The following is a 17,118-nucleotide window of genomic DNA, read 5'->3' as shown; positions in this document are numbered from 1 at the left end:
GGCACAATTATTTGAAAAATAAGTAATATTGAACTGATTATGCTTCATAATGGTAGATTATTGTATTGTCTCTTATGTCAAATACTATTTTCTGACTCGATCGTACTAAGACACAACCCTACATTAGTTTAATGTCCAGTCCCTATGTTTTAGCGAATGGTCTTTTCCGAGGTACAGTGAATGCAGCTTTACGTCAGCCTTTCGCGGGAAATTCAGTCCCATCTTCAACAGTTATGCTCGTTTGGTCTGTTAAACGCAACAAAACCGAGAGATTACGCTCCAGTCACTAAATAGTTGGCGTCGAAGGGTGTTGCTGGTAGAGTTCGCTCTGCAAAATGGTGAGTAGCTGCTCCGTATGAAGTACTCTTCCGTTTGACAGTGCTGTAGAGAATGCTAAGTACATGTTACCACAGGCTGTCATAGCTAGCTGAGTTAGCTCATAGCGAACGCGAATAGTCTGAACAAAACCAGCAGTAAACTAACTCGTTATATGTCGCATTAGAAATACAAAGCGCCGTTTTTAGTCCTATAAATGTAGTGTACCTGCACACCTGCGTCAGCGCGTGCGCTCCAGTGTAATACGTTACGTTACCATTTCGTCAAAATCTCTGCGTTAGACGAATAAACTGTTAAAGAAAATCCACGCTGTTTCCGTAACTTATCTTATTTCTGTTAATGAAACAAATAAATGTCCGAGTAACGCCATACACCCATTTTCTGAGCGTATTACAGCCCAGTGCCGCTCCTGGTGGCTGCATGTCGCATCGCAATAATACTAATGGAGTCGCCTGTGTTATAAGTCTCGCGATAAACAACGCAGGCCTCTCTTATTACTGATCAAATACTTCAGCCATAGTAGACAGTTGTATCTTGAAATGCTGTCGATTGTACTTGCAATAAACTCGTTTCTTGAAATTGCGCCTCAACTGAATGTAACCTATTAATCACACACTTTTTGTTTCAGTCGAAGAAGAAAGGCCTGAGTTTGGAGGAGAAGAGGACACGCATGATGGAGATTTTCTTTGAATCGGTGAAGTTTTCCTCTTTGAGAAAACCTGTTTACGTTGGGCGAGGGCAGGTTACGCCCTGGAGAGGTCACCAGTCCATCACGGGACAAACGCACAAAGACAACTTCACACACTAACATTCACACCCAAAAGCAATTTGTGGTCACCAATGAACCTCACATGCTTTTTTTTTTTTTTGGAACCATGAGGGAGGACACTGAAGACCCACAAACACACAGTGGGAGAACATGCAAACTCCACACAGAACGGCCCGACCGGTGTATTATTACCTTATAGTATTGATAACCTAATCTGAAAAGCAAATCAAATAATGGATACCAACCGATTTTACTTTTGTGGTGGAAAGTGCAGGATTTGTTGAACATTTCATTTCCAATCTCAAACCACCGGAAAGTGGATCAGCTTTCATACAAACTACATCACATGGATTTAATCTTTTTGGTTTTTGGTTTTTTATGGTGTATGGCCTTAACATTTGCAGTCAATCAAATGGTGCAAGGTTTCAAAGGAAAAAGAAAATCTTTTCAGAAGTCACTACTTTCAAGCTATCCATTCGAGGCTTACAAAACATTCAGGGATTCTCATTTTCCTTTCTATTGCAGGTGGGTTTTTTCCCGCATATGTGAAGCAGCTGAACGTATTTGTTTCCTGGGTGTTCAGTATTTTCAAGCTGGCCTATATCAAGCCTTAAACTGATTTAAATCACTTATGTAATATTATTGTCTGTAGTGCACATTTGAATTGTGTATTTGTTTTTAACTCTGCACTGAAATAAAGCTGCTGGTATTGATTTAGGCTGCTATCAAAGATTTTTTTTTTTAAAGGGTGCAAAACAGATTTTATAAATGAAAAACAGGTTATCATTTGATAAAAAGGTCTTGTTTTTCCTTGCGCATGAGCCTTCATTATTTGTAGTGACAATTTAGCTCTTTATTTTTTCTTTCTTTTTTTATTGGATCACAAAGAATTTTAAACTAAGATGATATCAAAATAATGACCAAAAATTCTCTCAGGAGGTTGAAAAACGGAATTCATTGAGTTGTTTATGGAAACATTTTTTTAAAATGTATTTATTTTTCCCAAGATCATTTTAGATGATTGCTTATTTGATGCAATTGAGCAGAACATATTCAATTAAAAAATAAAATAAAAAATATAATCTTGTATTTCTTCTCACATATACATTCAGGAGTAGCACCGCTGGATTTCTTAAACTACTATATTGATCAACGTGATACTTCCCCAGACCAAACATGCATTTGTCAAGCCCCATGACCAAGATACACCCTGATTTTAAAAGATTATCTAATTAAGTTTTAATTTGAGTAGTAACACAAAACATAGAGGACACCTGAACAGTTAACTAAAAGTGAAAAAAATAAGCAGCGTCGTGATGATTTAGTTAAATTTTTAAAGTGCTGTATTAGAGGCTGCACAGTTGTGTTGCGGTTATTGCTTTGTTTGGTAGTGAGTGTCCTGGTTGAACTCTGGGTGGAGCTCCAGAGTCCTCCAGTTTCCTCAGACACACACAAAAGATGTATTTAAGTTGAGGCTAATAGGTGACTCTAAATTGCCTGTTGGTGTGAGTGTGTGTGACGGTCTGCATCCTTTGTTTGTCCTGTGATCGACCTGTCCAAGGTGGACCCTGCCCATCACTACACTCGGCTGCAACGGCTGCTGTTTGAGCTGCATGACCTTCCAGAAATGGTTGGAAATTGAAACTAAAAAGTTGTCGTTTCATTCACTAATTGGGGGAAAACACTTTTTTTTTTCCAGAAAGATGTGTTCCAGCTGAAAGACATTGAGAAGATTGCCCCCAAGACCAAGGGCATATGTGAGTAATGTCATCTGCCTGTATATATATATAATCAATTTTTGTCATGTTTGATTCCTGAATTAAAAGTCCTATATTATACAGTTTTTCAAAGATTTCACACCAGTGTCAGATGTAAAACAATATAGTATCCATAGTGTATTTCTTGAACTCTATCCTTAGTCTGAATTCCAGCCAGTCTACCTGTAAAGAACATCAATGTGAGTATCCACTACCAGAGGTAGTGTTTATAGCCAGATGACGTCATGAAGGGACAATCTCAGATTCGCCTGCATGAGCACACATTCGCTAAAAGGTGGAGCACGCAAGTGAAGTAGATGACAGACTTTTTGTCACTTCTGGAGCTTCATACATGGGCTATGAGGAAATATATTACAGTTAGAAAACCATTATAAAGTGAATTTTGCATAATATGGAACCTTTAAGGCTTGTGCTCACTCAATGCTGTGTATGTTTTAGAGCCAACACTCATGTTTTATGCAATCAGCCAGTATGAATTTAGTCGGTTCTTTAACAGCTTCAAGTATTAAAAATTACGTTTTGATATCAAATGGTGGAATATAATCAAACCAGGAAACTGCTTGAGCGAGAAAGAAATGGAACATAACAGGCATAAATGCGTCAGTGCTTGTTGTTCTTCTTTTTAATTTTAAGATGCCATTAGTTTGTGTCCAGGGACCCTGCAGACTTTAACACTGCTACAAGCGCTGCAACCTCATGCATTCTTGAAAACGGCGGTGACGTGCTTACACGGTTGCCATGGCAACTGGGACTTGCTCCTGCCATCATAACTGTATTTAGACTGTATAAGCAGAACCAAGTCTATCAATAGCAGTAATCTGCCCGTGCAGAAGACTGCTGAAAGCTTTCAGCTCTCATGGTAAACACATTCCCTCAGCGTTGACTGACGTTATCTGTACGCAGGGAATTTTTATTAAAAAAATATATATATATACAAATTAGCCATTTGAGTGCAGCTCTGGCCGAACAAACAAACCTGTGTTGAGTGTGTTTAAGTGACGTGACAAGGTATTTTTGTTTTAAAGTCCGCAAAACATGATTCTGTAGAAAGTGGATCTTGTTGCTGTGATTAAAAGCATATGTTTTCAAACCCCTGTACGTAGGCAGAGAGTCGTTACTGGGTGATGGAGGAGAAGGGGGGGGGGGCAACATTGCATTTTGGGCACGTTTCCCTGAAGAAAGCGAGAAAGAAAGAAAGAAAATATGAGAATAGACGCCAAAGGAAGTGATCTCAGCTATGTTGGGAAAATTTACAGGAGTGGTTATAACATCCTGGCAGCTTTTTAGAAAAAAAAAGCAGCATAGTTTCGAAAGAGCATGTATGGTTAATCCAAATAGAGTGTGTCATATTTGCGTTCCTTGCTGCCAGTCCTATTTTTTGCGGCTGTCCAACGTCCTCCCAGCTCCCAACGCACCAGATAAGCTCTTTCAGTTTTGCCGTGGACCGGCTCAGTAAAGCATGTGGGAGTATCGCATTTCACTGCTGACACTATTGAAGATGTAGCTGCCGCTCTGGTACATCCTCTTCTGCATCGTTCACTCGCATGAAAGAGAAAACGGAGAGGGGCTGCAGATATGTGGATTTACGTTTGAGGATATTTGAGCTGCACTGCTGAGATCTTATAATGACTTGCACTTTTTAAAGGCTTCAGTCGGATGAACTCTTGCATCCAATATCGGATGACTCGTTTTGATTTTCTTGCCTTTTGCAAATCCCAAACTCACAAAATAACTCCACCATGATTCAGTCATCCGTAGACCAAATTATGATTACATAAAAACTGCTCAGCTCCCCCAGGAAGCAATGTTTTGTTAGAAAACACAAGACTGTATTGCTGTTTTCTGTCTCCGTTGCCTTTAGCTCCCATGACTGTGAAAGATGTGCTGCAGAGCCTGGTGGACGACAACATGGTCGACTGCGAGAGAGTCGGTACCTCCAACTATTACTGGGCCTTTCCCAGCAAGGCCTTAAACGCCCGCGAGCACAAACTGGAAGAGCTGCAGAAGCAGGTGAGGACCAATCAGAACGCCACGTTAAAAGTGTGTTTCCACGGCAATCTGTTAAGAAATGAAGGAAAGAAATAGCTTTACAGTTTGGTTGTCGTGTGATGTAGGAAGAGCTCCAGCTCGCTGGGGTTTATAGTAACGAGGCCAATGTGACAAACACGACCCAGAAAAGATTTCTGCTAATAGATGGCAAAAATAAAAATGAGCAGAAAATGCAAACGATGAATGTTAATTACTGTCGATCATCTGCTCGAAGGGTTTCTCCGTCTATTCTTTTTAAGTTTCAGATTTCCGTGATACATTTTCATCATGGGAGAATTCCTCCCAGGTAAAAACTGCTTAAAGTGATAAAGCTTATATTAATTGATGTTTAGTCTCGTTGCATGTTCGTGAAACATTCTCTGCCACAGATTGGTTTTTGTGTGTGAGGCTCTTCATCTGCGGTGACCCACTTCCCTCTGCTGCTACATGGCAGACAGATGGTGTGAGGGTGGCGACTGCAACAAGAACGTCCGCCACCAGATTTCTGGGACAGAAGCTAAATGCTATGAAGCCGCGACCTCTCACAAATAAACGCTTGTTTGTGTGACAGCTGTTCGTCGGGTGATACAGTAAATGGTAACGAAGTGGCCATGCAGCTTGTTTGGTTGATTTTTAGAACTAAAACCACAACTAATGGGTGTTAAGATTGTCCCAGGAGGTTTTAGTGATCAGGCAAAGGAAACAAGCCTATAAATATTTTTGAACCCGTCCAACCATCATCAACAAACTATGCAACTTTTTTGCTGAGTATTTGTTTCGTTACATTATAATTATGTGTCTTCTTGTACCAAGACCTCAGAGGCAAAGCAGCGGAAGGAGTCTCTCCACAAAGCCGTCGAAAAATCTAAAGTGGGACGTCAGGATACAGTAAGGAGATGTTCAAAGTGAGTCTGAATCTTGCGAGCATTTCAGTGAACGCGATTGACGTGATTTGTGTGTAATCGTCGCAGAAAGAACGAAGCTCTTTGCTGAAGGAGCGGCAGGCTCTGAGGGACGAGCGAACGCAGCTGCTGGAGGAGTTGGAGAAGTACCGAGAGTGTGACCCAGAAGTCATTCAAGAGATGAGTGAGTACAGGTCGCGATGCAGCCGCTCTGGTCTGTTCACGTCACAGGAAGCTGTTGGTTACAATATGACTCGGATTCATTTTTACTGATCTTTCAAAACCACACGTGACGAGAACAAAACACAGTTCTCAGGTCATGGTGCAACAAGATAAAAATGTATGAATCGAGATAAGAAAGACGGGATAAAAGTCAAATAGATTGCAACCACAGCTTATGGTGATGGTTCGTGCAACAGTTCTATTAAACTTCAGTGTGAGAGCATAATGACATCGTCTGTAGTTTTCAGGTCACAGTCGTAGTTTCTGATATATTTTCACACGTCTATTGTGGTTCCAAGAGGCCGAGCAACGACGGCACTGAGGTTTAGTTCAATCGAGCTCACACGAGCAATTTTTACTGCAGCGTACCGTATGTCCGGCAACAAATTAAGCGTATAATGGAGTCAGAGGAGGCATTTAAAAGTCGAGAGATATACTTTTCTTTCAGACTTCGTCTGGTTGTTTATTGTGCATCAGGCTGAAGGCGGCAACAGTGAAACTTCCACACGGCTGAACCAAACCAGCTGCCGCACATGTGTTCATTTCAACTGGATTCAACGTGACGAGCGTGTACACACCTTGATTCCTATCATGCCGGGCTGCAGTTTACATCAGTACTGTTTCCTGCAGGCTGTGACGATACGCAAGGATGGCTTGTTTTGATTTGTTGTATCGCAGCAGATTCATTGTGGCACTTGTTTATTGATGAAGGCGTGGAGCTGTAAGGTTCGATCCATTTGTTGGGAGTTCGGGTGTCAACAGGTTGCAAGTCGACCTGTGAGACATTGCAGTCTCTGCTGCAACTGGAGTTCGCACATCAGCTCGTGAGTCCAGACGATCCCATTGAGGAGCTCCTGTTAAAAGGAGAGGCAGAGGAAAGGGTTTGGGCAATGTCCAGGAAGCAAAGCGACGTGTTCAGCCTAATTCGAGCAAGTGGTTTCAACACCAAATAATGGGCACACAAGTGTGCAGCAGGAGCTGGATTAGCTCGGCAGAGCCTCCCACACATTGTCAGACTTGAGGGCCGCTAACAAAAAAGACTCTCGTGCTGTTGGTAACCATGAATAGTTTCTCCCAGATTTTTGTTTCTCCCTTTTTTTTAAGCTTTGTAAGCATTCAACAAAGAGATGTATTTATGGAAGGAGTTTTGGAGACGTCAACAGCTCCGTGCTGCAAGTCAAACACTCACTCGAGTATCATGCAGCCCATTTCAAGGTGGATGCCATAATCTCACAACTGGTTGAGCAAAGAAATGTATTGTGATGTGCTGAAAAAGTGCGAGAAACAGGATCCAACAAATGTAACATGCTACTAAATGCATTTTATTTTCACAAATGCAAAAGTCAGGAGGTGCGTATATCCAGATTGAGTGGTCATAGTTGTCACTCATATAAGAACCTTGTTATTCAGATTAACTGTGGCTGTTTTAAAGGAACGTATTTTTTTTTAATGAAAGATGTCAAACAGGTGCACACACCAGGAGAAGGAGATTCTTAACCTAAACAAGTAGTCATACCACAATGCCGTCTTGGTTATTGTGACAATTATAAAGCAGAACTGTCTCGTGTCAGGATTGTTTTCACTAATTCGGAAAATCCTACATGAGCAACACATATCTTGTTGTTAAACATCACTTCACATATTCTCTGGCATTCCTTTAATAATTTGGGGGCGAAAAAGCAGGAAGAAAATCCAGGAAGTACCAAATCTATTCACTTTATTACTAAAGGGTTGATTAACCAATGTGTTGTTGTCGTCTTCTGCAGGCATTTTCATGAGCCTTGTGTCAAATTACAAGCCCTCTATTCTGCATGTGTGCAATGTTTTTGAAGTATGAGCTTCCTGGAATTTGTATATTTTGTAGGGAATTTGACTTGGTAAATGGTCTAGATTTATATAGCGCCTTCTAACCACACTGAGTGCAGTCCCAAAGCGCTTCACATATCAGTGATTCACCCATTCACGCTCACATTCACACACCAATGGGACAGAGCTGGCATGCAAGGCGCTAGTCGACCACTGGGAGCAATTTAGGGTTCAGTGTCTTGCCCAAGGACACTTCGACTCATAGACCAGTGTAGACTGGGATGGAACCTCCGACCTCTCAGTGCGAAAGACGACCACTCTACCACCTGAGCCACGGTCGCCCCGAACACACACACACACACACACACACACACACACACACACACACACACACACACACACACACACACACACACACACACACACACACACACACACACACACACACACACACACACACACACACACACACACACACACACACACACACACACACACACACACACACACACACACACACACACACACACACACACACACACACACACACACACACACACACACACACACACACACACACACACACACACACACCTCCCCTGAGTGAGCGCTGACTTCAATAGATGGAAGCTCCATAAGCTTATTACAGATCAAAGATGAACTTTAATGAAGGTAGAATTGTTGGAAGTGTAAATTATGAGTTGGAAAGATGTACAAAAGCAAGTTCGTGTGAATCAAATCTTTCTTAACAAACCTCATACAAGGACATTTACACACTGCGTTTAATGTAGTGTGTGCCGTGTGTGGCACAACAGAGCCACACACGGAGCAGGATGTTTTAAGCGCGTGTACCTGTGGGGAGACGGCGATCACTGAACTTTCTCAGCTCGTCCGTTTCCCTGCAGCGTTGTTGATCGTGACCGTCACAGTCCTGCACGAGTCAGGAAGTGAAAACCGAACCTCTATAAACGCGAGGTCGAACCGCAAACCGGGTCAATATCGATACATGACAGGAAATGTGCATCTTCCTGTTCACATAGAGGTGTCTTTTGATGTTTAAATCTGTATCTCGTCACATCTGACCTTTCAGACATTTCACACACCTCTTCTACAAGCAGGCCGTACAATCCACACAGGCATTGGTGGCATTACAAGAATCTGTCACTGCGTTGGGTTTGGAGTTCCAGCCTACCTGTGTTATAGGGGGGGGGTGTGACTTTATGTGGCTATGTGACATGTGTGGTGTCATTAAAAAAAAAAAATTAAAATACCTGGTCTGTTTATCTGCGCCTCCCAAACTCACAGCGTGCCTGCATTTAGTCCGCAAACTGGTTTTTCCACTTCTCCGAGACAATATACTCGTCTCCCAGTTCCAGGCAGTGGAACGCGCAAACTCAGCAAACTATTTTTTTGTGATGCGTTTCTCCTCCCAGCAACAATGTTTATTCTATTGTTATTATTATTATAATGATATAATATGTTTCTTGTTATACAGCATCTAAAAGAAGACTGTATTGACATTTTAATGTACACTGTGATGTACTCAAACATTGCTTTTTTCATATTCGAAAAGCATTTCATGTAGTTGTTTTTAGACTTCACTCATGGACATTTTTAGTATCTGTTATGTAATGCAGAGAACACGATTTCTCCTTGATTTATTGGACAAATTTAGTAACATTTCTTGTTTCTTCAATATTTTATTTTTTTTTACAGTGAATTGATGAGAATCATACAGTAGATATTTACATCAATAACTAAATAATGCTTGACATTATGATGGAAACTGGCAGCCTGAACATAAACACTGGGCCTGTGAAACTGACAGTATGGCCATATTTTAATGTTTTAACATGTCATCCCAATGCTTCTTTTCGGTCGTATTTAGGTAACTTGTTTTTTTTTTTTTTATTATTATTACTATGTGGCGCGGTGGCTTTGAATACCATGTGGACAGAGTTTTACAGAAATCCAGTTACAGAATTATCCTCTTTTTTTTTTTTTGCTACTGCATGATTTTAGGGGAGTTTATGCTTTTCGTTAGGTTTCATAAGGTTAGGTTTCACGTTATCTTTACTCTATTTTTCCAATATTTTAATAATGAGTGCCCTTTAAAGGTTCCAATTTGTTTTGACCAACATTCCATTCCATATTTTGTGCATATGTTTTACAACATCCCTTTGCTGTATTTGTTCTTTATGCTCTTGTTTTCTCACAGCAACTTGTGTTTCCTGCAGTTTGTCTACCTGGTAGAACTGACTGCCAGCTGAATATAATACAGGACATTTTATTCAGTTCAGACTGCATAATATAAATATTAACATCTTAACTGGAGGGATAAAACTGTGCATACACTCAGACTTGATTTTGAAACGTAACCTAATGATACAACAAGAAAAGGTGCTGCATTAATGTTAACACTGAGACCACATTTTTATAGAAATGTACATTAAATGAGCTCAAAACTGTTACCCAACTCGCCTACTAATTGAATTGACTTATGACAAATGAAAATTGCAAAATACTGCTCATCAATATGTTAAATACAGTTATTTTACTGATTAGGTATGGTGTTGATCACTCGCATTAAACACATCAACTTATTAAAGGTTTCTAATTACTCATCTTGGGACAGATGACAGTGTTCTTTCATTTTAGCATCAGTTATATTAGAGTTTTGCTACAATAAACAAAAATATATCTCTTAAAAAAAAAAAAACAAGAAATCTAATATCTGCGTATCATGTGCGTCTGGTGACCCAAGAGCCAATTTCCAAAGTTGAAATACATTATTGGTTTGTTGGGTTAGAGTGGGGGTGGGGGTTTGTCTAACCCCATTTCAACCTGATACACTCTGTGATTACACCAGTAAGTAAGATTTTTATTATTATTATTTCATGAATATAAAAGAAATAATTCCAGTATATCTTGGTTATAATTTAGCTCTTTTGTGGTAAGTAAAACAGGAGTCTGTTTTTACATTTGCTACTGTCTGCACATGCCTACAGGACTTGTGCTTAACACACACACACACACACACACACACACACACACACACACACACACACACACACACACACACACACACACACTGCAGATAAGCATCTCCCCTGAGTGAGCGCTGAGCAGCTATGTGCTGAGTACACGAGTTATGTCTTGCGCTGGAGGGTTGAGCCTGAACATGCAGAATGGGCTCAGACCTGTTCCTGCATAGAGGCGAGACGCGAGCAGGACTCTGGAGTTCATCTCGACATCTGAGGTCTATTCAGATGTCGCCATCGACGACGTCGTCACGCGGCGTGCTAATCCTGTAATCGGACTCTCAGTGAAACGTCTGCATGAGAATAATAGAAACTATTCAGGCGAAGTGAAGTTAAAAATGAGTGAAGTGTCCCTCGGGAATTCTATGCGGTTAGAGTCTTAACCTAACTTGTCTTCAGCCGTGTCTCTTCATGCGTTCACCTCAAGCTTAAAGGTCACAGTCGATAACAAAACAGGAAGAGTTGATCAACTAGATTACAATAAAACTAAGCCTTCCTCTTTTGTCCTGTGCATGCTTGCCATGCTTGCCACGCCCATTAATACCTGCAAACAAGTGATCCAAAACATACAATTTAATAAATACATTTTTGCCGCACCCCAAGTTATGTTGGCGTGGTATAGCAAAAAGGTGGGTTTTAAAAGACAATGATTGAGAAACAATTAACAGCTTCATTTATAAAGAAAATACATTTTGTGATGACTTTTGTTATCCATACATTGTACTGAAATATACAATTTAACTGCATATCCTAAATCCTCGAGCTTTTCAAAATGTCTCAACATCTTTAATTGTCAAATTCCTTCAACTAAAATATTCTTGTTACGGTGAGATTATATATCACCTTTGGGTTAATTGTGTTACTTTTACTCCATTGTCTTGTAAACTTTTACCTCCATGAAACGTGTTTTTGTAAATGTGCTCGTGTGCTAAAATGGCTTGCCTCATCGCACGACACCCCTCCTTACACATTTCTAGTTTTCATGAAGAATAAGATTTGAGAGAAATCCGATATTGCTCCAGTGCATCTGCGATCTGAACCTGGTCTGAGATAAAAAAAATTTAATGACCTGGATTTCCAACATTTCACCTCTAATGAAAAGTAATGTGGTTCCTCCAGGTGCCCGGATAACTTGTGATGTTATCCGAGTTTGATTTAGGACTCCGCTTTATAGGTCACCCGATATTTCTCTCGGCACATTGTTCGGCTCTATTTTGGGTTTTTACTGTCGATGGGCTCTTTGGAGACGGAGCTGCAGGGGAAGCGTGGGCTGAAGTGTCCACTTTTCTTTAATAATAAACCACTTGTTCACTCAGCACAGCTGTACGTACCAACCAGCACATCACCAGAGCTCTGTAATCCTCAAAGTGTTTGCTGGGTTGGTTGCATTTGTGTTTTAGTTCACCAGCTATAAATCAGCGCCAGAAGTTGTTTCTGCTCTACTGGTGTCTCACATTAGCATCGACTGTATGTTCGTTTAGTGTTTGACCAGGCTTAACGTGTGTTTTAAACCGTAAATATTACTAAAACTGAAAAGAAGCTGCAGCCCACAAAAAATCGCCTGTTTGCGACTTTCTTTGGGCAATGTTAAGTATAGCCGATTTTCTTATTGCCTATATGTTCTATTTCTTTAAACCGACCTTCATACCTCTGTGTGTTAATGGATTGCTGTGATTTTTATGTGTGACGCATCGCGAGATCACAACCTTTGTTTTCCAGAAAAGTCCAACGTTGTAGCCAAAGACGCAGTTTCCAGGTGGACGGGTGAGTCTTCTCATCTATTTACAGTCATATGCATCTACTGCACGTTACAGCTACATTCATATTAGACGCTTATTTAATTATTTAGTGCTCATTTGGCACAAATCCAAGATAAATGAATGACAAGCACTTAATCGCAACATAAAGCAAGGTGTTTTGAAAAAAAAAAATGTTGGTATGTTATAGTCTGCTATGTATTGACAGATTAATTAGCTGAATATTGAGAGAAGAAAAGGACTTGCTGCAGCCTTCACTCCGAATGTATCCACAACAGTGTGGAGAAAATGTGCGTTTGAAAAATAATACCAAGTGTCAGGAGCACATTTCATTGATTACCCTTTAGCAGCTCTTAAAATCGACCCAGTGGAGGCAGCAAGGACTCTTTGTGTCCAGCAGTCGCCTCCCGGGAGTCGGCTCAGGCTCACTGTGTGCGTTTGTTGACCTGAGCGGTAACCCTGGACACGGCTGACCTTTGGCCGTCATGGCAACCAGCGGAGCCCGTGGTATTTCCACTTTTCCACACAGCGGTGTCGGTGGCTCCAGCGGACACACTTTCGGTTTGATTTCATAGAATTAAACTCATTTGAGTCATTTATGAGTCATATGCGCTCCAGCAGCAAGTTCTTCCTCGTCCTTCTGGACTGGCAGTGCAAAACAACTGTGCGTGTTGTTTCCAACAACTGAAACGTTTATATCAACCCATGCCAGAGGTTCCTTTTTAGTTTTGTTAACACACCCGTGCCCTCCAGCTCCCCTGGACATCATATATGAGTGGGTTACTCGCCGCAGGACAAACCGAAGCTTCAACACCTGACACGGTCGCTGAGCTCTTTGCTTTTTTTTTAAACTAATGTGCAGCTTTCATCGTTGCCATGTTGCACTGAGACACACCCACACAAGTCCTGACACATTTAATCACCTGTCAAGTCAAAAGCAGCGTGCAGGTGACGTGCATTATTAATGTTGTGATTCAGAGGCTTTTCCAATAAAACAAACCTCAGCCCGACAGGAAGATTCTTGATGTGCTTTTCGATTTGGTGGCTCCAATCACGTTTAAAACATTGCCCTTATATTCTGACATTTATTTACAGTGAAACTGAAATAATTTGGAAGCAGTACAGTCAAATAAATGTTATTTTGTTTTTACTATTTCCTTTTCTAAATTTCATGTTGGCATGTTTCGTTATGAATTGTGCATTAAACAGGGAAGGTTACATAAACTTAAATCGGTGTATATTTATTCTCTTAAGTCACACTGGGTCCAAAAGTCAACGGCGATATCTGGAATCCTAATTGTGGTTTTTATGATTTGCCGCCTGTTGATGTTTGAGATTAATCCAACACAAAGTCACAGACGCAGCAGCCCCTTCAGATTCCCAGCCAGTCAATTGAGATGAGTGATGAAAGCGGTGTCTTTCTTTTTTTTTTTTTAATCTTTGAAAGCATTTTGTCACAGCAGCTGTAGACACAAACTAACGCTGCAGCACGAGTCACTGTAACCTCCATTTGGACAACTCGTGTTGACTTGGATGGGCGATCTTCCAATGTACACAGAGACCGCTGACTGCATATAGATTGACCACTTTCGTGAGCACATTCAGCCGACTCCCAGGATCACTTGTAAACATTTAAGTCGAGCCTCTGCTGATCGGAGCGGGACTCTTGCGTCAACATGACAAGCTGTAGTGTAGAGAACATACAGCAGCCCTAACGTCCTCATTAAATGTTTCCAGGCGCTGTCGATCTTCTCTTCAGTGAAATGATTGCTGTGCTCAGGAAGTAATGGTTAAATCTTCTGCCAGAAGAACTCGACTTTCTCCAAAATAGTATCAAGCTTGTGTTTGGGGGACATGACAGCAGATGCATTATGTTCTTGGACTTTAACGATCTTCTTGTAGCCCAACAATGTTTCCTTCGTCAAAATGACTGCTAATCTGTGTCATAATGAGCAGGCAGATGCCTCAATGTGTTATTTACTTTCATTACTCGTTTCTATTTCAGACAATGTTTTCGCCATAAAGTCCTGGACAAAGAAGAAGTTTTCTTTCGATGACAGCCGCATTAATAAAGCTTTTGGCATCCCTGAGGACTTTGACTACATGGATTAGCATTTTTTTTTTTTGGGGGGGGGGGGTGGGGGAATGTTAGCTTCTTTTTGGACTGGACAGCCATGGGTCCAAGTGGAATCACGATGTTCTCAGTGATTTTCTTTTTTCTTTTTTTTTTTTTGCTGGAGCAGTTGGGCTTTACCAGCAGATGTATTGCTTGGTTGCAACCAGAGAAGCGAGTGGGCCGCGCACTCGTTGGGGGGCTTGGCCATAAACACAACTTAGCAGCCTGACTTTTGAGACACCTGTTAGTTTGAAAACTGAGAGCTCCGAGCTGATGATAGAGGGGAATCAGCACTTGGGGCAACTGTGTTGCAAGTGACTGAATTTATACGGTTAAAACAGATGGTTTGGAATTCAATACTCACCAGGTTCTATCTGCATTTATCCGTCTTTCTTTTTTCTTTTTTTTTTTTTCCAACATAGCTCGCTGTAGAATTGATGGCCGAATCTAAAGGATATGTTGTGTCTACTCTGCTGTGAATGTTTACATTGTGAAGGCCATTCACTTTTTGTTGCATTGTTTTTCTCTTAACAGGGCCATCTGGTATTTTGAATTATTCTCCATATGCATGCATTTACTCCAGCAGCACCCCCTCCTTTTTGTGTTTGCATTTCTTTAGTAATTGCTGCTGGAATGCAGTGAAATTTAACACAAAAGCTGCTTTTTTTTCTCTTTTTTTTTTTGTCTCCATGAACAAAATGACACGTCCAGAATGACTTTCACTCACCTTTTTCACCCCCCTCACTCTTTTCTGTTAGGCTGATGCAAAACAGGTCGGTGTGCATTCTTTGTTAGCTCAACATCCTGGTTGATCAAGTCAGTACAGCTGGCGTTGTTGTTTCATATTTCTGATGCATTTTTTTTTGTGTGTGTGTGCCAATGTTAGATTCTTTCCTGGGAATCAATAGTATGCACATTGTTGTTGCTTCCTCTTGTGTCAGATTATTTTTGTGTTTGAGTTGTTCACAGAAAAAAGTTTAATAAGAGACTGACTGGACAGCTTATCAATTAAATGTTTGAAATATTTTAATGCCTCCTGTTCTCAATTTTTATTTTTAATTAAAGGTATCCGTTAACACATATAGTTTTTATTTTGACAACAATGAGCCCATTGTTGAAAGTGCTCTGATGAATGGCTGACACACCAACGGATGAGTAACCTGAGTGTGTTCGTGTGTGTACCTGCCCAACCCGTCCCGACTATGATTCATGAGCGTGACAGGCAGAGTATCAAAGCCTCATTAAAAGGCCAGCTTGGCTTTTTCTTGCCAACATAAATGGCGTTTAACGGTAAGGGCTTTTGTTGAATGTGCCCTGCCCTCGTAGGACATCAACAATTGACTGAAGATGTGTCGCTTACCCTCAACTTCAAGCCCCTAGTGACACCCAATTAAATGTTTTCTAATTCCCAAATACACGACTGGAATTAAGCATCAAACGTATGTTGCCCTATTTTGAACTCGTGTAATTGCAATGAATTACTTGGTTATTGTGTGAAAGTAGGATTTCCTGCAGTAACTTCCTGTTAAAATGTCATGCGATAAAGAATAATACAGGTTTTGGTTAATGCTAAGTGAAAGCAATTTAATATTTGGTGACCACTGTTTGTCTTACAAATTTTTTTTTTCTCTCAGTGCATTAGTGTGCAGTTTTTTTGTTTTTTTTTGAAGGAACACGACAGATTGTTATCAACTGGTAACAAATCGGACCACAGACATCCCCCCCCAAAAAAAGTCACTTCCTGTAATAAACAAACTCCACCCTGTCAAGATAAACCCTCTGTGGACCCTTTTAGTTCTTCTTTATCGTAAAGACAGTTCCAGACCAGATGAGATGTTTGGCGCAAACAATGCTGTGAAATATATTTAAGCCAAACGGAGTCCTTCCTGATTGTATCGCTTGTTGATTAAGTGCCACGTGTACTCATACCTGCATGAATTTTTTTTATTTTAAAAAAGGGCTCACAAGAGAAAAACACTTCATATATTATCTATTGTGCTCAGATGTGCAGAGACATATAAGTAAATCAATAAAGTAGAATTTACTTGAAGCAAAGAGCGATATTGAATAACAAATATTTACTTCAGGAACAATGTCTTGAGGAAAGCAAAGCAGTTGTAATAAAACCTCACATGTGCCACAGTGTATTGAAATGGTTTTCATCGGTGAAGCAGTAATTCCAGATATGTGATGGAAGAAAATGTTCAAATTGTTGTAAAGTTTAAATATGAAGATGATCAATTATGCGTAGAAGCCACAGTGTGCTCTCTACCTGAGCTTTGACTTACTTCTCAGCAGTGTGTTAAATTGAAGGAGGAGCAGAGTTGTGATAAGTATTTACATACTTTCAGTCAATATGAGCA

At 40.6% G+C, this 17,118-nt stretch overlaps 1 protein-coding gene across 1 annotated transcript; it reads left to right on the top strand.

The window, feature by feature from the left end:
* Positions 1-206: 206 nt before the first annotated feature.
* On the top strand, positions 207-14,751 carry mnd1 (meiotic nuclear divisions 1 homolog; the record flags this gene model as incomplete). The annotated part of the gene is made up of 8 exons (XM_080517813.1): positions 207-338; positions 965-1,030; positions 2,805-2,862; positions 4,745-4,893; positions 5,725-5,799; positions 5,883-5,997; positions 12,602-12,646; positions 14,645-14,751. Exons 1-8 carry the CDS (start codon positions 336-338, stop codon positions 14,749-14,751), a joined length of 618 nt encoding a protein of 205 aa, XP_080373939.1. The 5' UTR covers positions 207-335.
* Positions 14,752-17,118: the final 2,367 nt, after the last annotated feature.

This window comes from Blennius ocellaris, assembly GCF_963422515.1.
Source record: "Blennius ocellaris genome assembly, chromosome: 3".
NCBI lineage: Eukaryota > Metazoa > Chordata > Actinopteri > Blenniiformes > Blenniidae > Blennius > Blennius ocellaris.
This window is presented reverse-complemented; position numbering and strand designations above follow the sequence as displayed.